General features: G+C 44.3%; 1 protein-coding gene across 5 annotated transcripts in view; it reads left to right on the plus strand.

Moving 5' to 3' along the window:
- LOC122943635 (suppressor of cytokine signaling 1-like) overlaps positions 1-24357 on the plus strand; it is a 192267-nt gene extending 167910 nt beyond the window's left edge. For 4 of the 5 annotated variants that reach the window (XM_044301526.1, XM_044301529.1, XM_044301525.1 and 1 more), the window contains 2 exons: positions 4054-4712; positions 22590-24357. In XM_044301526.1, coding sequence (XP_044157461.1) covers positions 4113-4700 — 588 coding nt within the window. In that variant the 5' untranslated portion in view covers positions 4054-4112 and the 3' untranslated portion in view covers positions 4701-4712; positions 22590-24357. Of the gene's footprint in view, positions 1-4053; positions 4713-14031; positions 14118-22589 lie in introns of all 5 variants that reach the window. The other variant, XR_006390882.1, reaches the window with a different exon arrangement.
- The last annotated feature ends 463 nt before the right edge of the window (positions 24358-24820 follow it).

The raw sequence follows: 24820 nt of genomic DNA on the forward strand, positions 1-24820 counted from the left end.
CTCCATAAAAGTGACCCCATCTAGGAAACTACGGGATAAGGTGGTTGTTGTTTTGGGACTATTTTTGGGGTAAATTTGATATTTGGTTGCTCTATATTACTCTTTTTTGAGGCAATGTAACAAAAAAATTAAAATCTAAAATTGTTTCTACATTCGCTATTTAGTTTTGTGGAACACCTAAAGGGTTAACATAGTTTGTAAAGTAACTTTTGAATACCTTGAGGGGTGTAGTTTCTTAGATGGGGTCACTTTTTTGGAGTTTCTAGTCTGGGCTACATCAGGGGGGGCTTCTAATGGGACATGGTGTCAAAAAAAAAACTGTCCATCAAAATCTGCCTTCCAGAAACCGTATGGCGTTCCCTTCGTTCTATGCCCTGCCGTGCGGCTATATAGCCATTTACGACCACATATGGGGTGTTTCTGCAAACGACAGAATCGGGGCAATAAATATTTAGTTTTGTTTGGCTGTTAACCCTTGCTTTATTACCGGCAAAATGGATTTAAATTGAAATTTTGCCCAAAAATAGGTGTTTTGGCACCGTTTTTATTTTATATTTTTAACACCGTTCATCCGAGGCGTTTGGTCAAAAGTTATTTTTATAGCGACGACTTTTACGCACGCGACGATGCCCAATATGTATGGCTCTCAGACTTTGGAGACACTAAGCAGGCATCCTAAAACTGCGGCCCTCCAGATGTTGTAAAACTACAATTCCCACCATGCCCTGCTGATGGCTGTAGGTTGTCTGGGCATGCTGGGAGTTATAGTTTTACAACATCTGGAGGGCCGCAGTTTGAGGATGCCTGCACTAAAACTAATATTTTTGGGGGAAAGAAAAATAGTTTTCGTGTCTCCAAAGTCTGAGAGCCATAGTGTTTTATGTTCTCTAGTGAACTGTTGGGGATTATAAAAATTTAGTACTCCATGGAAGTGTGATACTCCCTGAAGCAATCGATAACGCAGAGGCCCGGATGATCGGGGCACGTGTCGCACTGAGTGGTGGTGTCCTTCCGTATCCCCCTCCTGCGACACACTCTGCACTTTTTTTGGGTTCGTCCCTTCTTTCCAGTATGGGGGACCACACCTGGAAAGTGTTGGCCAGGGACGATCCGGGCGCCTCCAGTTCCCGAGGTACTCCGGCCTGCTCTTTCCCGGTCCGAAAAGATCAGGTCCTTGAGGACTGCCTCATAGAATTGGAGGAATGTCCCTGTGCTGCCAGCGCTTCGGGATAGTACAAAAGAGTTGTACATGGCAACCTGCACCAAGTAGACCGCAACTTTTTTGTACCATGCCCGGGTTTTGCGCATGGCGTTATATGGCGTGAGGACTTGATCCGAGAGATCAACTCCTCCCATATACCGATTGTAGTCGACGATACAATCGGGCTTGAGGACCGTTGCCGCGGTACCTCGCACAGGGACTGGGGTGGTGCCGTTACCGTGGATTGTGGACAGCATAAGGACATCCCTCTTGTCCTTATACCTGACCAGCAACAGGTTTCCACTGGTAAGTGCACGGGTCTCACCCCTGGGGATAGGTACCTGGAGGGGGTAGGCAGGGAGGCCGCGCTGATTTTTCCGCACGGTCCCACAAGCGAACGTAGATCTGGCGGCAAGGGACCTGAACAAGGGAATGCTGGTATAAAAGTTATCCACGTACAAGTGGTAACCATTATCCAGCAGTGGGTACATAAGGTCCCACACGAGTTTCCCGCTAACACCCAGAGTGGGGGGACATTCTGGGGGTTGAATACGGGAATCTCGCCCCTCGTACACACGAAATTTGTAAGTGTACCCTGAGGTACTCTCACAAATTTTGTATAGCTTCACGCCATACCTCGCTCGCTTTGTGGGAATATATTGGCGGAAACTGAGTCTCCCCTTGAACGCAATGAGCGACTCATCAACCGCGACCTCCCTTCCAGGTACGTAGGCCTGCTGAAATGTGGCCCCAAAGTGATCGATGACAGGCCGTATCTTATACAGCCGGTCATAGGCAGGATCACCTCGGGGTGGACATGCTGCATTATCGGAATAATGCAGACATTTCCGGATGGCCTCAAACCGGGAGCGTGTCATGACCATACTGTACAGTGGGGTCTGGTACAGGACGTCCCCACTCCAGTATTGCCTGACACTGGGTTTTTGGACTAGACCCATATGCAGCACGAGGCCCCAAAATGTCCTCATTTCGGCTGCACTGACCGGCGTCCAGCCACCGGGTCTAGCCAAAACTGAGCCTGGGTTTTGAGCGACGAACTGTTGGGCGTACAGATTCGTCTGCTCCACCATCAAATTCACCAGTGGGTTACTGAAAAAAAAACTAAAATAGTCAATTTCAGTAAACCCCACTGTGGGAATCTGGATTCCAGGATTGCCAGCGAAATCCGGAATCTCAGGCTCAAAGTCCACTGGGGGACACCAGCTAAGTTCATCGGCAGGGGTCTCCGGTGAACTTATTTGGTGGGCCGGGAAACCAGTACGAACCCCAGGGCGGCTCGTACTAGGGTGGGCCACAGGATCCCTAGCATGTGCGGCCCCTGGCTCCGCCTGGCGGCGTCTCCGCCGCCTTGGTGGCTCATCGTCATCCGATGATGATGAGGAGGATGCTGATGATAAGAGGAATGTGGGGTCATCCTCATCCTCACTGGGGCTCTCGGAGTCGGAGGCAATCTGGGCATATGCCTCCTCGGCCGAGAACACCCGGCGGGCCATGGGTGTGTGTGCGTGTAGGTGTGCGTGTGTGTAAAACTTTATTATATGTGCGTGTGTGTGGGGGCAACGGGTGTTCGCGTACTAAAAAAAGGAAAAAAGGGCAAGTGTTAGGAAAAAAAAAAAGTTGCTGATTAGCGGTACAACGCTGATCAGCGGTGGGGCAGGCGATGCGCTAACAGTGGACGGACGCTAAAAAGTGCCGACCAGTCAGCGAACGCAGAAAAAAAAGTGGTGGTGAGGGGGCTAGTGGTGGTGGTGGGGGGGGGGGGGGGGTTGGGGGGAGTGGTGGGGGGATGGGTGGAGGGGGTGGGGGGGCTGGTGGTGGTGGGGGGCTGGTAGGGGGGGGCAAGTGGCAGGGGGGGGTCTGGGGTCTGATAGATGGATCAAAAAAAGTTTTGTGTAAAAGTTAAAAGTTTTTTCTTTTTTTTTTTTTTTCCTAACTAACTTTTCCCTTCTTTCCCTGCCTAACGATGCCTCTCCCTCACTGACCCTAACCTACCTGGGTGGCGATGGGTGCAGGAGGGTGATGGATGGCGATTAGGGGGACACAGGAGCTGGTGCTGGACGATGCTGCCGGGTGCTCGTGCAGAACAGGAAGAGGAGGGGAGAGAGGAGCGCAGGAAGTTTGAATCTCGCGCCTCTCTCCCCTGCACCAATCAGCACCCTGGACAGCAGTGTTCAGCACCAGGGCCAGCACCGCCTCCTCAAATCCTCGGACTGCGATTGGTGGTGTATAATTACGCCACCGATCGCAGTCTTTTTCCGGTTCATCGGGTCACCGGACACCCGAATGGACCGGAAACGCAGAAAACCGCAGGTCTGAATTGACCTGCGGTTTTCTGCGATCGCCGATACGGGGGGGTCAAATGACCCCCCCCTGCGTTGTTACGGGATGCCGGCTGAATGATTTCAGCCGAAATCCCGTTCCGATTAACCCCCGCGGCGCCGGAATGCCGATTTTAAGTCAGGACGTACCGGTACGCCCTTGGTCCTTAAGGACTCGGGAAATAGGGCGTACCGGTACGCCCTGTGTCCTTAAGGGGTTAAGACATAGCTGTACATCTGATTGCAGCAAGTTTGCAATCTGAACATACAGCTACGTCCATTTGCAGAAAGGGGTTAAACAGACCGTTTGTTTTTTTTTAGCTGCTTGAGGTCTTTTATTCCCAATTGGTTTTTTTATGCCAGAGTTATATGGTGTTCTTATAGATGCAATTTCTTTGTCTTTTGGTGTTTTTCTTTTATGCTATTCACTGCAAATATGTATAGTTTTACACTAATCTTACAGTATTTTTTATTTTTTTGCAAAAGTAGTAACACTTGTGCTTGTCTTAATAGGATGGATACACACTGTTTTTGGAAGATGAAGATGTTATTTGACGCATGGAGTCTTTGAAATGGTTGGAGGGGGGGCCTGCCCCCAGGAAGAATCAAGACAAGTTATTTATCCTGTCCCTGGTCCTCCCATTGTTGTGCCCCAGTCTCATTACCGTCTTTTCCGGAACAGTGAAAGAAAACTTGTTGAGCTATCTGTGCTCACTCTCCAGGCCAGTGGCTTCTACTGGGGTCCTCTTCCTACAGCTGAGGCCCATTCCATGCTGGCAAAAGAGTCAGTTGGCACATTTCTTGTACGTGACAGCTCTCAGGGAAATCACCTATTTAGTGTCAGTGTCAAAATGGAATCAGGTCCAGTTAGTGTACGGGTCCTATTTTTTAAAGGAAGGTTTTGGTTAAGAGAGCTCTTTTCAGATTGTCCAGTGAAACTTCTAGAGCAAGCTGTTGAGAGGAGCAAGAAAAGTCCCCTGATTTGCCAAAATGGGATTAAATTGGTACTGTCAAAGCCACTGCGCAGAACTCGAATCCTCAGTTTGCAGCAGCTATGCCGTCTATGCATTGTGACACAATACGGAAGAGAGGGATTACCCAGCTTGCCTATTCAACCTGCACTCCGTAACTATATTGAAGAATTTCCTTTCAAAATATGAAGAACCTTAAAGGTGCGGCACAGCTGTTTTCACTACAAGATAATGTATATCTAATTAATGCAATACTGTGTAGAACTATATATTTTTGTGTTTGAAAAAAGTTTGAACCTCAAAATCTAGATAATTTCTATCCCATACAATATTTAGTAGTTTGCTAAAGTATCTGGTCACACCTGGTGGGATGGTACTTTGGTATTTCTTAAAGGCGTTCTCTAACCTCATCATGTCATATTTATAATGTGTATAATCGTATATTTTTTTTTTTTACTCGTTTTATTGGAGTATAAAGGTGCAATAGTAACATACGTGGTACATTAATCCGAAAATAATTTTCCCTGGACGCAGCAGGGTAACTGGCAGACACCATTACCAATCCGAAAACAGTTTCACACTAGACATTTCAGGGACATCATCATAGATGGATATTGAATACATTTAAAAAAAAATCTATATTTCCCATCAAAACCTGCATAGATAAATAGATATGAGAGCTCATCGAGAATTCAGCGTACTAGTGGACGCACACCACTCCCTCCACACTTTCTCAAATTTCTGGGGGCACCCCCTGTGAATGTAAACTACCTTTTCTAGGGGAATAATCTGATTCACTACCCGTTTCCAGTGATTTACATTAGTCACCCTATCGGCCATCCACCTAAGGGCTATCGCCTTCCTAGCCAGAAATAAAGTTTCCTCCAGGAATATCCTGTGGTGATGAGACCACTGCTCTCCTCGTCTATAATACCCAGCAGGCACATCTTAGGACAGAGGGGAACAGTACCTGGCACTAAATCTGACAATAAGGATGTCACATCCCTCCAAAAACTATGTATAATTCTACACTCCCACATCATATGCCAGAAATTGGCATTGGCCTGATGACATCTTAAGCAATTGTTGTTCTCCATCTTACCCATTCTAAACAACCTGCTAGGTGTAAGATAACTCCTATGAAGTATGTGTAGCTGTATCATCTTATTGTTGACCGAGGGGGAAACTCTTGTAGGAGCTGCTAACGCCTCGGCCCATTCTGTCTCAGAAAGGGATGGAATGCAATTCCTCCACTTGTCTTCTACGTTCAGAGGGGACGTAATCATCTTCGTGCTTAAGAGGTGTGTATAGATAGCCGATATGAGCCCTCTAGGACCTTGTGTGGACAGTACTCCAATCAATGGATAGTTGGAGATCTTTCTACAGCCTCTACCAAACTGCGCAGAGAGGGCATGTCTAATCTGTAAATACCTGAAGAACATGTGTCTCGGGATGCCAGATTTATCCTGTATTTGAGAAAAGGATCTCAGGGATCCTCCCTCATATAGGTCCCCCAGGGTCAGTATCCCATGATCCTTCCACATCGCAGCGCCTTCATGACTACTCAAATGTGGAAACATAGGGTTTCCCCAAAGGGGTATTGCGTCCGGCAGGTCAGAGTACGCCTTTAGTTTAGCTGCCTCCCAAACCTGATGAGCCAGTCTATGTAGTAAGAGGGCTCTACCTTGGAACAGACTAATATCTTCTGGTACCGGCCATAGGGAATGTAACTGAAGGAAGTCCTGCAAATAGAACTCCGCATTGGGGAGGGGCTGCGAGGAGACCCAGGAGGCTAGATAACGTAGTTGACCCGCTAGGAAGTACAGGAACAGGTCTGGAAGTGCCGCCCCCCTGCAACTTGGGCCTCTGAAGAGTACGGAGCGCCAACTTCCTTCTAGCCTTACCCCAGATGAAAGCAGACATCATAGAATGGAGGCGATCAAAGAACCTTCTCGGGATGGTCGTACTAGCATGTTCCAATACATATAAAGCTTTGGGAAGAAGGACCATCTTTATGAGGTTCAGACGTCCCATCAGAGATATAGGAAGAGATTGCCATGCTGCAAATTTCTTCGTGAAAATCGAGGTTAGAGGCTCTATGTTCAAAGTATATGCTGAGGGGGGATCTCTAGTTATTATGATACCCAGGTATTTAAACCGATCTACAACTGGTAGATTGCAATATATCGCAGGCCATCCCTCCGGCCTAAGAGGCATCAGAGCCGACTTGTTCCAATTAATATGCAAACCAGAGAAACGGCCAAAAGTTTCAGTTAACTCAATTGCCCTAGGTAGCGACTGCTCCGCCCTATCCATAAAAAGGATCAGGTCGTCAGTGTATAGCCCGACTCTGTCCTCTCTATCTCCTAAGGATATTCCACTGTAGACCCCATCCTGCCTCAGTCTAAGTGCTAGGTGCTCTATTTCGACTGCAAATAGGAGGGGTGACAGGGGGCACCCTTGTCTTGTTCCTCTACCCAATTCAAAATGACCTGAGTGTGAACCGTTCACCAGAATATTCGCTTTAGGCTGCCTATATAACATTTGTACCCACTGGGCAAATACTGGACCAAAACCAAAACATTTCAGTGCTTCCAGTAGATACGGCCTTTCCAACGAATCAAAGGCCTTGGCCGTGTCCAAAGAAGCTAGGACCCATGGCCTATCTAAAGCTCTCCCAATTTGCATGATAACTTGCGCCCTACTGATGTTATTGGATGTAGACCTCCCCGGTATGAATCCAGATTGATCCTGGTGCACAACAGAGGCGTATAATCGGATTTTAAGTCATTTGAGAATATAATTCTATTTTCAATAATGCGCCTGTTAACCTTTACCTTTAATTTTCCAACCTGTTAAACCATGCTAATCTCTAGGGGTTACTGCCACCGCTGCAGTGGTGGCCGTGCTTGCATAGTAGGAGTGATACAGCTGGCCTTTCTAGTGGCTGGGAATCGGAAGATTCACAGAGATTGGCACATGTATATTAGCTCCTGCCCACTCAATGCTTGTTTTAGGTCCAGCACCCGGCCACCTCATTCCCCCGTATAACAGCTCCAGAGCATGCGCTACAGCCTTGGAGCTGCTATGCCCCCAGAGAATAAAGTGTAACAGGTTCGGAGCTTGCATAAATAGCCCCAGACCTGTAATACAGATCAGAACTGCCTGCTGTCATCTTGTGAAAGATGACAGTAGGAAAGCTTCATGTCTGACCTGAAAGTTTCCTACAGCGCCTGGCAGAGCGATCGTATCTGTCTCCTGGTAACCCTATCAGGAGACGGACAGTGTGCTTACTTGGAGCCACTGTTGTCTCTGTATGCAAATCTACAGAGATCAGTTGCAGTCTGGAGCTCACACTTTATGGAGACAGTTGCTAACAATTCTCAGAGACCTGCAGCCTTAGACCTCATGCACACGACCGTTGTGTGTTTTTCGGTCCGCAAATCACAGATCCACAAATTACGGATGGCGTCCGTGTGCGTTCCGCATTTTGCGGAACGGTACGGACAGCCATTGATATAACTGCCTATTCTTGTCTGCAAAACGTGGACGCGTACACCACTGACAAGTGTTTAACCACTTCAACCCCCCTAGCTGAAACACCCTTAATGACCAGGCCACTTTTTACACTTCTGCACTACACTACTTTCACCGTTAATTGCTCGGTCATGCAACTTACCACCCAAATGAATTTTACCTCCTTTTCTTCTCACTAATAGAGCTTTCATTTGGTGGTATTTAATTGCTGCTGACATTTTTACTTTTTTTGTTATTAATCGAAATTTAACGATTTTTTTGCAAAAAAAAGAAATTTTTCACTTTCAGTTGTAAAATTTTGCAAAAAAAAATGACATCCATATATTAATTTTTCACAAAATTTATTGTTCTACATGTCTTTGATAAAAAAAATGGCTTGGGTAAAAAAAAAAAAAATGGTTTGGGTAAAAGTTATAGCATTTACAAACTATGGTACAAAAATGTGAATTTCCGCTTTTTGAAGCAGCTCTGACTTTCTGAGCACCTGTCATGTTTCCTGAGGTTCTACAATGCCCAGACAGTACAAACACCCCACAAATGACCCCATTTCGGAAAGTAGACACCCTAAGGTATTCACTGATGGACATAGTGAGTTCATAGAACTTTTTATTTTTTGTCACAAGTTAGCGGAAAATTATGATTTTTTTTTTTTCTTACAAAGTCTCATTCCACTAACTTGTGACAAAAAATTAAAAATTCTAGGAACTCGCCATGCCCCTCACGGAATACCTTGGGGTGTCTTCTTTCCAAAATGGGGTTACTTGTGGGGTAGTTATACTGCCTGGCAATTTAGGGGCCCTAATGTGTGCGAAGTAGTTTGAAATCAAATTCTGTAAAAAATAACCGGTGAAATCCGAAAGGTGCTCTTTGGAATGGTGCTCTTTATTTTTTTAGAAAAAAAAATAAAGAAATCATCATTTTCCGCTAACTTGTGACAAAAAAAAAAATTCTAGGAACTTGCCATGCCCCTCACGGAATACCTTGTTTCCAAAATGGGGTCACTTGTGGGGTAGTTATACTGCCCTGGCATTCTAGGGGCCCTAATGTGTGCAAAGTAGTTTGAAATCAAAATGTGTAAAAAATGACCTGTGAAATCCTAAAGGTGCTCTTTGGAATGTGTGCCCCTTTGCCCACCTAGGCGGCAAAAAAGTGTCACACATGTGGTATCGCCGTACTCAGAAGAAGTTGGGGAATGTATTTTGGGGTGTCTTTTTACATATACCCATGCTGGGTGAGAGAAATATCTTGGCAAAAGACAACTTTCCCCATTTTTTTTATACAAAGTTGACATTTGACCAAGATATTTATCTCACCCAGTATGGGTATATGTAAAATGACACCCCAAAACACATTCCCCACCACATGTGTGACACTTTTTTGCAGCCTAGATGCGCAAAGCGGCCTAAATTCCTTTTGGGAGGGCATTTTTAGACATTTGGATCCCAGACTTCTTCTCACGCTTTCAGGCCCCTAAAAGGCAGTATAAATACCCCACATGTGACCCCATTTTGGAAAGAAGACACCCCAACGTATTCCGTGAGGGGCATGGCGAGTTCCTAGAATTTTTTATTTTTTGGCACAAGTTAGCGGAAATTGATTTTTTTTGTATTTTCTCACAAAGTCTCCCTTTCCGCTAACTTGGGACAAAAATTTAAATCTTTCATGGACTCAATATGCCCCTCACGGAATACCTTGGGGTGTCTTCTTTCCGAAATGGGGTCACATGTGGGGTATTTATACTGCCCTGGCATTTTAGGGGCCCTAAAGCGTGAGAAGAAGTCTGGAATATAAATGTCTAAAAAAATTTACGCATTTGGATTCCGTGAGGGGTATGGTGGGTTCATGTGAGATTTTATTTTTTGACACAAGTTAGTGGAATATGAGACTTAGTAAGAAAAAACAAAAACAAAAAAAACAAAACAATTTCCGCTAACTTGGGCCAAAAAAAATGTCTGAATGGAGCCTTACAGGGGGTGATCAATGATAGGGGGGTGATCAGGGAGTCTATATGGGGTGATTACCCCCCTGTCATTGATCACCCCCCTGTAAGGCTCCATTCAGACGTCTGTATGATTTTTACGGATCCAAGGATACATGGATCGGATCCGCAAAACGCATACGGACGTCTGAATGGAGCCTTACAGGGGGGGGATCAATGACAGGGGGGTGATCAGGGAGTCTATATGGGTGATCACCCCCCTGTCATTGATCACCCCCCTGTAAGGCTCCATTCAGACATCCGTATGTGTTTTGCGGATCTGATCCATGTATCCGTGGATCCGTTAAAATCATACGGACGTCTGAATGGAGCCTTACAGGGGGGTGATCAATGACAGGGGGGTGATCAGGAAGTCTATATGGGTGATCACCCCCTTGTCATTGATCACCAACCTGTAAGGCTCCATTCAGACGTCCGTATGTGTTTTGCGGATCCGATCCATGTATCCGTGGATCCGTAAAAATCATACGGACGTCTGAATGGAGCCTTACAGGGGGGTGATCAATGACAGGGGGCTGATCAATGACAGGGGGGTGATCAGGGAATCTATATGGGTGATCACCCCCCTGTCATTGATCACCCCCCTGTAAGGCTCCATTCAGACGTCCGTATGTGTTTTGCGGATCCGATCCATGTATCCGTGGATCCGTAAAAATCATACCGACGTCTGAATGGAGCCTTACAGGGGAGTGATCAATGACAGGGGGGTGATCAATGACAGGGGGGTGATCAGGGAGTCTATATGGGGTGATCAGGGGTTCATAAGGGGTTAATAAGTGACGGGGTGGGGGGGGGTGTAGTGTAGTGGTGTTTTCTGGTACTTTACACAGCTACCTGTGTCCTCTGGTGGTCGATCCAAACAAAAGGGACCACCAGAGGACCAGGTAGCAGGTATATTAGACGCTGTTATCAAAACAGCGTCTAATATACCTGTTAGGGGTTAAAAAAATCACATCTCCAGCCTGCCAGCGAGCGATCGCTGCTGGCAGGCTGGAGATCCACTCGCTTACCTTCTGTTCCTGTGAACGCGCGCGCCTGTGTGCGCGCGTTCACAGGAAATCACGGCTCTCGCAAGATGACGCATATATGCGTGACTCTTCGCAGAGCTGCCACCTCCGGACCGCAGATCTGCGTTAGGCGGTCCGGAGGTGGTTAAGTGGAAATTTCTTTAGGTCAAAAAGGTCAAAATTGATTAACAAAGTAGATTAGAAAAATTATTTTTAGTGCATTTGGGACATTAAAAAAGTTAAATAAGTATCAAACAATGATTCTGTTTGTATACCACTGTATTTGAAATCAGCCCTCTGTTTTCTTCACATGCTTTTTTTGTGACAGTTGAATTTCATCTTTTTTGTAACAATGTTTTTATTGAGGTTTTTTTATTATTATTATTATTATTACAATACCAGTGATACAGAAAAAAAAAACAATAACCTATAACCCATTACAAACAGGTAGGCATGAAGTACAACAATCATAAAATTGTCTTTTAGTAGAAGGTATAATAGGCCGTACAAAATGTGACAACTCTAGGCCTAAGAACAGATATAAAAAAAAGCACTCCTAGTAGAGGAAGGGAGACATTAGAGGGACCAGTGGCGTAACTACCGGGGAAGCAGCTGCTTCGGGGCCCGGGCTGCCAAGGGGGCCCGGCGCCCCGGCTTAAAATATTGTGTTCATTTTCAAGTTAGTTAAATATCGTGTTCAGGGCCCCTTCACAGCAGCCGCTAGTGTGATCTAATTTTACTGTCTGCTAAAGTCTCCTGGTCTGGGATTCGAACCCACAAGCTCCAATCTATTAGTGAATCAGTGGCAAAGCATTTACCCTCACAGCCATAAAGGCTGCATTACAACTGACTGTAAAAAAAAAAAAAATACATCTATACACATGACAGCTGCCAAAACACACCTAGCACTGCTATATCTGTATATGACAGCTGTCCCTGCACACTCAGCTCTGCTATATCTCTATATATGACAGCTGCCCCAGCAAACCCAGCTCTACTACATCTATACACATGACAGCTGCCAAAACACAGCCAGCTCTGCTACATCTATACACATGACAGCTGCCCCCAACATACCAGGCACTGCTATATCTCTATATGACAGCTGTCCCAGCACACTCAGCTCTGCTATATCTCTATATATGACAGCTGCCCCAGCAAACCCAGCTCTACTACATCTATACACATGACAGCTGCCGAAACACAGCCAGCTCTGCTACATCTATACACATGACAGCTGCCCCCAACACACCAGCACTGCTATATATCTATATGACAGCTGTCCCTGCACACTCAGCTCTGCTATATCTCTATATATGACAGCTGCCCCAGCAAACCCAGCTCTACTACATCTATACACATGACAGCTGCCAAAACACAGCCAGCTCTGCTACATCTATACACATGACAGCTGCACCAGCACACTCAGCTCTGCTATATCTCTATATATGACAGCTGCCCCAGCAAACCCAGCTCTACTACATCTATACATGACAGATGCCCAAACACACCCAGCTCTACTACATCTATACACATGACAGCTGCCGAAACACAGCCAGCTCTGCTACATCTATACACATGACAGCTGCCCCCAACACACCAGCACTGCTATATATCTATATGACAGCTGTCCCAGCACGCTCAGCTCTGCTATATCTCTATATATGACAGTTGCCCCAGCAAACCCAGCTCTACTACATCTATACACATGACAGATGCCTAAACACACCCAGCTCTGCTACATCTATACACATGACAGCTATCATATATAGAGATATAGCAGAGCTGAGTGTGCTGGAACAGCTGTCATATAGAGATATAGCTGAGATACTGCTATATCTGTATATGACAGCTGTCTGAGCACATTCAGCTCTGCTACATCTCTATATATGAGCAGCTGCCATGTGTATAGATGTACACTTAGCCAGCTATAACAGTAGAAGTCTCATATTTTTTCAGTCAGCATCAAGGCAGCTCCTATGGTCTAGTGGTTAGCTGTTCTGCCTCTGAAGCAGAAGGTCGTGGGTTCGAATCCCAGCAGACTCTTTTCTGAAATACAAGCACTGAGTCCATATAAGGACATACTGGGCGGGACACAGGAAGAGGCTGCATCGCATCGCTGACATGGAGGTAAGTAGAAGTGTTTATTTTTTATTTTTTAATACCCGACTGTTACTGCCATGGGGGGAGCGGAAGGCACCTGATACTGGCACGTGGGGGGGGGGGGGGGGGGAGTGGGGTTGGCACCTGATACTGGCATGGGGGGGGGAGAGAGGCACCTGATACTGGCATGGGGGGGGGGGGGGGAGGGAGAGAGGCACTTGATACTGGGACATGGGGGGGAGGAGAGAGGCACTTGATACTGGCATGTGGGGGGGGGGGGGTTGGCACTATGATACTTAATACTGGCACTTTTTTGTGGGGGAGATGGCACTATGATACTGGCACATGGGGGGAAGAGAGAGGCACTTGATACTGGCACATGGGGGGTGGGAAGGAGAGAGGCACTTGATACTGGCACATGGGGGGAGATGGCACTATGATACTGGGGGGGCATTATTGGGGGGCATTATGGGGGACACTAGGCTGGCAGCCTATCAGAGGCCGGACACTGAGGGGCATCTACTGGGGCACTATATATGGGGCATTTTATACTGGTACATTTTGGGGGCACTAGCAGGAAGGGGGGAGAGGAGCACTATGGGGGAATTTACTGGGGGCACTATATAGGGGTATTTTATACTGGCACATTATGGGGGCACTATGGGGACATTAGCTCAACTGGGGGCATTACAAGGGTGTATTTTTTGCACTGTCACATTATAAGGAGAATTATTACTACTGGGGGGGGGGGGCATTATGGTGGGTTTTATTACTGCCCCATGGTATGACCCCCTAGTAGCAGCACCGGCCTCTCCCTGCTTTGCTATCCCACTGCCCCTTCTCCAAATCCTTATTATAAAATCTTTCTCATTAGGATAAAACACAACATCAGCTCCGCCGAGCCCCCGGCCAAAGTGTGGAAGTGGCGTCCGAGATCCCCAAGGCCCAAGCCAAGTAACTGTAAGTGTTCATGTGGAGTATGTTTATGTTATGCACATATAGCCTACACTGTGCCCCACAATATACAGTATACCGCTACACTGTGCCCTACAATGTACAGTATACCTCTATACTGTGCCCCACAATGTACAGTATACCTCTATACTGTGCCCCACAATGTACAGTATACTGCTACACTGTGCCCCACAATATACAGTATACCGCTACACTGTGCCCCACAATGTACAGTATACCTCTATACTGTGCCCCACAATATACAGTATACCTCTACACTGTGCCTCACAATATACAGTATACTGCTACTGTGCCACACAATATACAGTATACCTCTACACTGTGCCACACAATATACAGTATACCGCTACACTGTGCCACACAATATACAGTATACCTCTACACTGTGCCTCACAATATACCGCTACACTGTGCCACACAATATACAGTATACCACTACACTGTGCCTCACAATATACCTCAACACTGTGCCACACAATATACAGTATACCGCTACACTGTGCCTCACAATATACCTCTACACTGTGCCACACAATATACAGTATACCGCTACACTGTGCCACACAATATACAGTATACCTCTATACTGTGCCACACAATATACAGTATACCGCTACACTGTGCCCCACAATATACAGTATACCTCTACACTGTGCCACACAATATACAGTATACCGCTACACTGTGCCACACAATATACAGTATACCTCTATACTGTGCCACACAATATACAGTATACCGCTACACTGTGCCCCACAATATACAGTATACCTCTATACTGTGCCACACAATATACAGTATACCGCTACACTGTGCCAAAGGAGTGGGGTTTACACAGGAGGAGGGAGGTGCGAAGCGCGCTGAGGGGGGCCCTTACAAATATTTGCTGTGGGGCCCAGTCACTTCTAGTTACGCCCCTGAGAGGGACGGCATTAGAACTTGAAAGCCATGGCAGCCAATGATTATGGGACTTAATCCTGGATTGCTAGTTAGGTGCATAGATCATCTCATATTGCATGTGTTGGTTAACCAGCTGTATGACTTCAGATATCAGAGAAGTGATAGTTTATTTCCAGTGCCGGGCAATAACCTTGTGAGTAGCAGTGAGGATATGTGCTACCACCCATGTAACATACGACACCCACCAATTATAAACACCGAGTAGTAATAAAGTAGAGAGAGCCTATGCTTTACAAACATTGATACCCAAACAATTGAACTAAGGCTCCAGCTCATAATAAGAAAAAAATCTTTATTAACCCCTTAAGGACACAGGGCGTACAGGTACACCCTTGTGCCCTGGTACTTAAGGACACAGGGCATACATGTATGCCCTGTGTATTTTTGATCACTGCCGCCCCCGGCTGGCAGTGGTCGGAACCCGGTGCCTGCTAAAATCATTGAGCAGGCACCTAGGCTAAATGCGCGGGGGGGTCCCATGACCCCCCCCCCCCATGTCGACGATCGCGGCAAACCGCAGGTCAATTCAGACCTGCGGTTTGCTGCGATTTCTGCAGTTTCTGATCCCTGCGGTCCCTGACCTCGGGGATCAGAAACTTTAGTATTCGCAAAATATAAATTTATCCCCTGCACCCCTGAGTGATTTTATCCGGGTGGGAGGTGCAGGGGGAGGGGTGCGGGAGGCGGGCGGTGCGGCAGGCGGGATCGCGATCCCCCGCCCGGCTCCCATTGAATAATCGTTGGTGTACAGTGTGTATACCAGGGTGCCAGCACATTGCTGGCACCCTGGTATAAACGGCTGACATCGGTGATGCGATGTCAGCCATTTAACCCTTTCCATACAGCGATCCGTACGGACCGCTGTATGGAAAAGGTTAACAGCTCAGGGAGCACCCTCCCTCTCCCATCGGGGGGCTGCTGTGCATTTGCAGCCCCCCGATGGGAGAGGGAGAGAGCCCCCAGACAGCCCCCCGAGAGCCCCGTCCTTACTCTTCCCCGTCTGCGAAGTTATGGCCGCAACTGAGCAGACGGGGAAGGTTCCCATGGCAATAGGACGCCTTCTCAGGCGTCCTGCTGTCCATGGTGCTGAACAGATCTATGCTAAAGGCATATATAGTGTTCTGTACTGTATTATACAGACATCAGACCCACTGGATCTTCAAGAACCAAGTGGGTCTGGGTCAAATTTTTTTTTTTTAAAGTTAAAAAAGTTAAGATAAAAAAACACATTTATCACTGAATAAAAAAAAACCACTATACATATTAGGTATCGCCGCGTCTGTAACGACCTAATCTATAAAACGGTCATGTTACTTTCCCCGCACGATGAACGCCATAAAAATAAAAAATAAAAACGATGAGAAAATTGAAATTTTGCCCACCTTACTTCCCAAAAAAGGTAATAAAAGTGATCAAAAAAGTCGCAAGTACGCTAAAATTGTAACAATCAAATCGTCATCTCATCCCGCAAAAAATGAGACCCTACTTAAGATAATCGCCCAAAAACTGAAAAAACTATGGCTCTTAGACTATGGAGACACTAAAACTTTTTTTTGTTTTTAAAATGAATTCATTGTGTAAAATTTCTTGTTACCTTGCCGCACAAAAAGTATAATATAGAGCAACCAAAAATCATATGTACCCTAAACTAGTACCAACAAAACTGCCACCCTATCCCGTAGTTTATAAAATGGGGTCACTTTTTTGCAGTTTCTACTCTAGGGGTGCATCAGGGGGGCTTCAAATGGGACATGGTGTAAATAAACCAGTCCAGCAAAATCTGCCTTCCAAAAACTGTATGGCATTCCTTTGCTTCTGCGCCCTGCCGTGTGCCCGTACAGCAGTTTACGACCACATATGTGGTGTTTCTGTAAACTACAGAATCAGGGCCATAAATAATGAGTTTTGTTTGGCTGTTAACCCTTGCTTTGTAACTGGAAAAAAAAATATTAAAATGGAAAATCTGCCAAAAAAGTGAAATTTTGAAATTGTATCTCTATTTTCCATTAAATATTGTGCAACACCTAAAGGGTTAACAAAGTTGATAAAATCAGTTTTGAATACCTTGAGGGGTGTAGTTTCTTAGATGGGGTCACTTTTATGGAGTTTCTACTCTAGTGTTGCATCAGGGGGGCTTCAAATGGGACATGGTGTCAAAAAACCAGTCCAGCAAAACATGCCTTCCAAAAACCAAACGACGCACCTTTCACTCTACGCCCCGCTGTGTGGCCGTACAGCAGTTTACGGCCACATATGGGCTTTTTCTGTAAACGGCAGAGTCAGGGCAATAAAGATACAGTGTTGTTTGGCTGTTAACCCTTGCTTTATTAGTGGAAAAAATGGGTTAAAATGGAAAATTAGGCAAAAAAATGAAATTCTCAAATTTCATCCCCATTTGCCAATAACTCTTATGCAACACCTAAAGGGCTAACGAAGTTTGTAAAATCAGTTTTGAATACCTTGAGGGGTGTAGTTTATAGAAAGGGGTTCATTTTTGGGTGGTTTCTATTATGTAAGCCTCGCAAAGTGACTTCAGAGCTGTAGTGGTCCCTAAAAATTGGGTTTTTGTAAATTTCTGAAAAATTTCAAGATTTGCTTCTAAACTTCTAAGCCTTGTAACATCCCCAAAAAATAAAATATCAGTCCCAAAATAATTCAAACACGAAGTAGACATATGGGGAATGTAAAGTCTTCCCAATTTTTGGGGGTATTACTATGTATTACAGAAGTAGAGAAACTGAAACTTTGAAATTTGCAAATTTTTTCCCAATTTTTGGTAAATTAGGTATTTTTTTATGCAAAAAAAATAATTTTTTTGACTTCATTTTACCAGTGTCATGAAGTACAATATGTGACGAAAAAACATTCTCAGAATGGCCTGGATAAGTCAAAGCGTTTTAAAGTTATGAGCACTTAAAGTGACACTGGTCAGATTTGCAAAAAATGGCCTGGTCCTAAGGTGTAATAAGGCTGTGTCCTTAAGGGGTTAAATAAACACAATCACATAATCATATAAAAACAGCAGTAAACAGGCATGTTTAAGTGAGGAAAGACCCGAGGGGGACTGGGGGATCGACACACATGGGCATACATAAAATGATGGAGAGCACCACAACAAGGCCAGAAAAAAGGAAAAGTAACCCTGGACAGTTGGATCCAATAGGGGTATGGATGTAGCATGCAGAGGGGCCTTAGATAACCCTAAACATATGATTGCCAACTCTAGGGATAAGTTCATCGATAATGCAGATATCTTTCATATGACCAGTAAGAGATTTCTCCCAAAGAGGCAGGATTAGTGGGCAGAATCACCACATAAGAGCTAGGGTGATCCAATGTCTACACTATTGACAGCAGGATACTGGGTAGTCCCCAGTCATATGTGCTAGTCTATTTGGTGTCAAGTACTATCTAAGTTTGATTTTCCTATTCTGTTCTGCATGATTTATGCAGTTTAAGGATTTAACTGCTCAATATAAGGCTGAATGCCAATATTTCAGAGGAAATATGTTTCTCAATTCTGCTTCCCATTTAATCATAAAAGGAACTTTGGTAGAAGTTATAGGCAAGATCATTATCCATATATATATAGTGGACATTACCTTCCAAAGGCTAGGAGTACTCTAAAATCTATTGATGGAAGAGGGTTGTACAAGGCACACAATACCTGTGATGGTGGATAGGAAATGTCATATATGATGATATTAATAAAAGAAAGTATTTGGAGGAAAAAAAACATAGGGTCATTAATTAAACAGAAATACGCCCAAATTAGGCGTATTCCTGGCACAGATTTCGCCGCACTCTGCGACTTCTCCCAGGTCTAAAAAAGTGGTGTGGTGGGGAAGGAGACAGGCTGGTTTAGGCGTACAGGCTGTCTTACATTTAGAAGTAGCGGTGCATCCGCCAAAGTTATGAAGAGGTCAGCGCCTCTGGTTTGCTCAGGAGTAAAAAGCATAAGGATTTGGGACTTGGTGACATGCAACTTGTAGTAGGAGACAGAAGAAAACTGCTGCAAGATATCCCAAGCAGCAGCAAGGGAAGTCTCTGGATAAGTGATAGATAGGATCACGTCATCCGTATATAATGTAATAACATTGGATGTAAACCTGTCTGTACCTCAGTAATGCTTGAAGTAATGCGTAGAGATTCGGCTAGGGGTTCCATAATCAGTGCGAAGGCCAATGGGGATAGTGGGCACCCATGTCTTGTACCATTGGAAATGTGGAATGTCATAAAAAGGAAACCCGAGTCTAGCACCCTTGCAGTCAGGTTATAATAAAATAACATTGTGCCTTTAACAATAGGCCCAGTGAACCTAAATTTGCAGAGAACACTCTACAGGTACCCCCAATGAACTCTGTCAAAAGCGTTTTCAGCATCTAAGGACCGGAAGAGTGTGGTGGTCCTAGAGATCAAGCATATGTCAGGTCCCATCCCTACACTGCCTGCCTGCTGCAAACACAACCACAAGTCAACCCACAATGCTGGAGAAGACTTTATGTAACCTAGATGCTAAAATCTTGGAAAATACAGGTCCTTCTCAAAAAATTTGCATATTGTGATAAAGTTCATTATTTTCTGTAATGTACTGATAAACATTAGACTTTCATATATTTTAGATTCATTACACACAAATGAAGTAGTTCAAGCCTTTTATTGTTTTAATATTGATGATTTTGGCATACAGCTCATGAAAACCCCAAATTCCTATCTAAAAAAATTAGCATATCATGAAAAGGTTCTCTAAATGAGCTATTAACCTAATCATCTGAATCAACTAATAACTCTAAACACCTGCAAAATATTCCTGAGGCTTTTAAAAACTCCCAGCCTGGTTCATTACTCAAAACCGCAATCATGGGTAAGACTGCCGACCTGACTGCTGTCCAGAAGGCCATCATTGACACCCTCAAGCAAGAGGGTAAGACACAGAAAGAAATTTCTGAATAAATAGGCTGTTCCCAGAGTGCTGTATCAAGGCACCTCTGTGGGAAGGAAAAAGTGTGGCAGAAAACGCTGCACAACGAGAAGAGGTGACCGGACCCTGAGGAAGATTGTGAAGAAGGACCTATTCCAGACCTTGGGGGACCTGCGGAAGCAGTGGACTGAGTCTGGAGTAGAAACATCCAGAGCCACCGTGTACAGGCGTGTGCAGGAAATGGGCTACAGGTGCCGCATTCCCCAGGTCAAGCCACTTTTGAACCAGAAACAGAGGCAGAAGCGCCTGAGCTGGGCTACAGAGAAGCAGCACTGGACTGTTGCTCAGTGGTCCAAAGTACTTTTTTCGGATGAAAGCAAATTTTGCATGTCATTCGGAAATCAAGGTGCCAGAGTCTGGAGGAAGACTGGGGAGAGGGAAATGCCAAAATGCCTGAAGTCCACTGTCAAGTACCCACAGTCAGTGATGGTCTGGGGTGCCATGTCAGCTGCTGGTGTTGGTCCACTGTGTTTTATCAAGGGCAGGGTCAATGCAGCTAGCTATCAGGAGATTTTGGAGCACTTAATGCTTCCATCTGCTGAAAAGCTTTATGGAGATGAAGATTTCATTTTTCAGCATGACCTGGCACCCGCTCACAGTGCCAAAACCACTGGTAAATGGTTTACTGACCATGGTATTACTGTGCTCAATTGGCCTGCCAACTCTCCTGACCTGAACCCCATAGAGAATCTGTGGGATATTGGGAAGAGAAAGTTGAGAGACGCAAGACCCAACACTCTGGATGAGCTTAAGGCCGCTATCGAAGCATCCTGGGCCTCCATAACACCTCAGCAGTGCCACAGTCTGATTGCCTCCATGCCACGCCGCATTGAAGCAGTCATTTCTGCAAAAGGATTCCCGACCAAGTATTGAGTGCATAACTGAACATCATTATTTGAAGGTTGACTTTTTTTGTATTAAAAACACTTTTTTCTTTTATTGGTCGGATTAAATATGCTACTTTTTTTAGATAGGAATTTTGGGTTTTCATGAGCTGTATGCCAAAATCATCAATATTAAAACAATAAAAGGCTTGAACTACTTCAGTTGTGTGTAATGAATCTAAAATATATGAAAGTCTAATGTTTATCAGTACATTACAGAAAATAATGAACTTTATCACAATATTCTAATTTTTTTAAAAGGACCTGTAGTTTGATGTCCATATTTAACAGAGATATGGGTTTGAAACTGGCTGGTCTATCTCATGGTCCGAGAGAGGGTCATTCAAACTCTCAAGGTCAGAGAGTTTAGCAAGGAAACTGATTAGAGCGTAGAGAGTCCAGCATAGATCTCATAGAACCTTTGGTGAGAGGTTAAATGAGCGTTCCCACCAGGAGAAGAGGCAGGTGAGGCAGAACTTCCTGGTGATCGCGCCTGCTTGGGACTTCTACTCGGCGGATCAGACTTGTGGAAAAACTCGGTCTTGTCGGAGCCCATTGTATAATCGGCAGTTAGGATCAATGTCTCCCAATGTCTCCCAAATAAGAGCCAAAGTTAGCTGTTTCAGTGGTGCTGCAGATTGAATTCTCGAATGAAATATCTAGTACTTTCAGCCCAAAAACGCACATCTTTATAGTGCATTTCATCATTTACAAATTCCCTGTTGACAGCAAACATCTGGCTCAGGATACGTCATCAGGTTAAGTAAATCTGATCGGTGGGAGTTTGACTCCCGTCACCCCCCGCCGATCAGCTGTTTGAAGAGGAGGTGAATGGAACAAGCACTTGTAATACCACTGAACCTCTGAGACGACTTGCAGTGTAATCTTGAAGAGGTAGTGGTGCTAGTTTTCTGTTCATCTCATTCTTAGCATAGAAAAATTACAGAAAATAATACATAACCAAAGCATGCTGTGTTTTGAAGAAAAAAAAGCAGCTGACACAAAAAAATGCACCAAAGGGCAGAATAAAATAACAGTAAAAAAAACTGCATTACTGTGCAAAAAACATGAAAATAATTCCATTAAAATGTGGCATTTCCCACAAAACTCTATGCAGGGGGAGCTTTATCAAAACTGATGAAAAGGAAAACAACCGGTTTAGTAGCCCATAGCAACCAATCAGATTCCAGCTTTTATATATCAGAGCTCCTTTGGTTGCTATGGGCCAGTTTTCCTTTACACTTGTTTTTATAAATCTCCCCTCATGTCTGTGAGTGAAGCCACCTTTAGGCTTTCTTCACATGTAGTTTTTTTCTGGTGATATTGACCTGTAAAAGACAGCTTGACATTTAATGTGTGTTTCACACGGGTTCTTTTCTTGGTGGCATATATTTGTCACATTTTTTACTTGTTTTGATCTGCATATCACGATTTGAACAAAGAGATGTAAAAGCATAAATATGAAAATGTAAATTTCTGTTTAGCTGTGTACCAAGACTATTCTTTATCTTTTTAACTTTTATTGTTGTATGCACATTTACTTACAATGAAAGACCTATGTCTAAAATAGCTGACATGAAGTTTATGTTCACAATGTAAACTTTGTATATCTTCCTTTTTCACTTCTTACAGAGACTAAGAAGAACAGTTTTGGACAAAGTGTGACAGCTGGTCCCAGAACATAAATCATCATGTAGCCCCAGAATAATCTGTATACACACATGCTATAAATGTACCGTGAACCTGCTTGTTTGCCATGGTGTAAAGAATTGAACAAGGATGCACACTAGCATGTGCAAGCTCTTATTCATATTCCCATTTCCCTGCTTATAGCCTGATTATAGGCCGTGTCAGGTGTACAGTCCTTTTGGCCAACTGTCCATAGATTAGTACTTTCAAGCAATGCAAAATTGCACGTGGTAAGGAGTGGAAACACGAGATTGCCATATTGGAGAAAACACACTCTCTTAACACTAAATGCAGCGTTGGTTTTTAGTTGCCTTAGTTGTTACCTCAAAGCCCAGTTCTCAATTATTTCATCAGGTTGAGGCTGATTGACTGTTATTGCCATACCTACTATTCTGATATTTAGCTCCTAGATGTAAATAATGATGGGCAGCAGAAACATGCTAGTCTGTTACGAATGAAATTATATAAGCTGCCTTCATAGTACAATAAAATAATACTTGCTTTTTTAACCTTGTAGTTTAGATTTCCTCAAGGGGAAAAAAAGGTCTTTAAGATGTTTTCCGAGCTTATAGAAATACAGAAATGTATCTGTATGTATCTGAATAATCATCTGTTTATACTACCATAGCTCAGAAGTACTTATCACTTTCATTATCTTGTACAGCTCTGTGCAGCACTGTTGTTTTAATGCAGCCAGAGTGTACTGTGGGTAAGATCATCAATGTGAAGGACTACAGTTCCTGTGATTATTTTCCCCTGACATTACCTCTAATAACAGATGCTTGCATACTCTTAGCAAGTGCTGTAATTTCTCCCTGTCTGCTCTGCTGTTCTGTCGTTCACTGGCTCTGCATTATCTGCTACCCAGCCTGTGAAACACTATCCACTCAGAGACGGGGAAGGAGGTGAACCAGGATACAGTGGAGGTAAGAAACATGTGATGTGTGACCTCTCCTACTGCAGGGAGGGGGAGAGGGGAGATAACCCGCTGTTCTGAGTATGGGACATCACACAAGCAGGAGATAAACCCCAGGAGCATGGTCATTTGACTGCATGGGAGACTTGCTTACAGAGGCATCTCAACTACAGACAGTACCTTAGGAAGTGATGAATCTCAACTGCAGTTAACCCATTTGCACCCGATTTTTTTTTTTTTTAAAGATTGAAAAACCCATTTGAAATGTATGTTTCCTATTATTTTAGTTATCTACCTGTTACACCTCAGGATCTTTTCACATCTATGTGGGAGGTTCCATTGCTTTTTCCTCATTCTAGGTGGGAGAAATAGGGGTTCAGTGCTATTTGTCTTGTCAAAATGACACCTCAGTTTCCATTATAAGTCAGTGTGGTCCATTAGATGCCGCCAGTGTCCATCGTATAACAGATCTGGCAACTTTTCATGCATAATGGAAACCACAAGGCAGATGGCAACAGAGTCTTATTTTTGCTAGTCTTGCAACAGACTGATGAGTGAATTAATTGCATGTTTTTGCAGTAGTATTTTATTAAGTTACTGATTCAGTGCAGACTATAGACTAGACTGATATGGAATATGTAGTCTTACCTTAAGTACATGCTATATCACACACTGCACTTAACATTTGTAATATAATTATCTGTAATTTTACTGGTATGTATTTTCATTATATTTGATCATCTTGTTCTGAAAATTTGATATTGCTGTTTTAAGCAAAATGTTTACAAAGAAACATTCCTCGGATAAAAATCTGCAGTATATTTTGAACTGCATTTTTTCTAAGGGATTCACACAGATCTTAAAAGGGTTGTCTCATCTTGAAGCCGACATTTCCAGGGATCTAACTAGTTCCCCTTAACATAAAAAAACACACTCACTTGACCTCAGTTTCATTGCTGCTCCATTCCCAGGAGCTTCCAGTCCTCGCAGGACCAGGAAACACCTTGATCCTGCATTTTGGTTGGGACCACAGACACCTGAGTGGGGTTGTTTATGTTAAGGGTCAAAGGATAGGACCCCAGGGGTTGTCGGCTCCAAGGCCAGATAACCCCTTTCATTTAGGTTGCAAAGTAGGAGCACAAGTGTTATTCTAATCTTAGAGATTTTTGTCATCCACAGAATAAGCTATATATATGTCTGATACATGTGGTTCCCACCTCTGAAATGTGCATTTATCTCCAGAATTGGGGTTACCTGA

The sequence above is a fragment of the Bufo gargarizans genome, chromosome 7 (assembly GCF_014858855.1).
Source record: "Bufo gargarizans isolate SCDJY-AF-19 chromosome 7, ASM1485885v1, whole genome shotgun sequence".
NCBI lineage: Eukaryota > Metazoa > Chordata > Amphibia > Anura > Bufonidae > Bufo > Bufo gargarizans.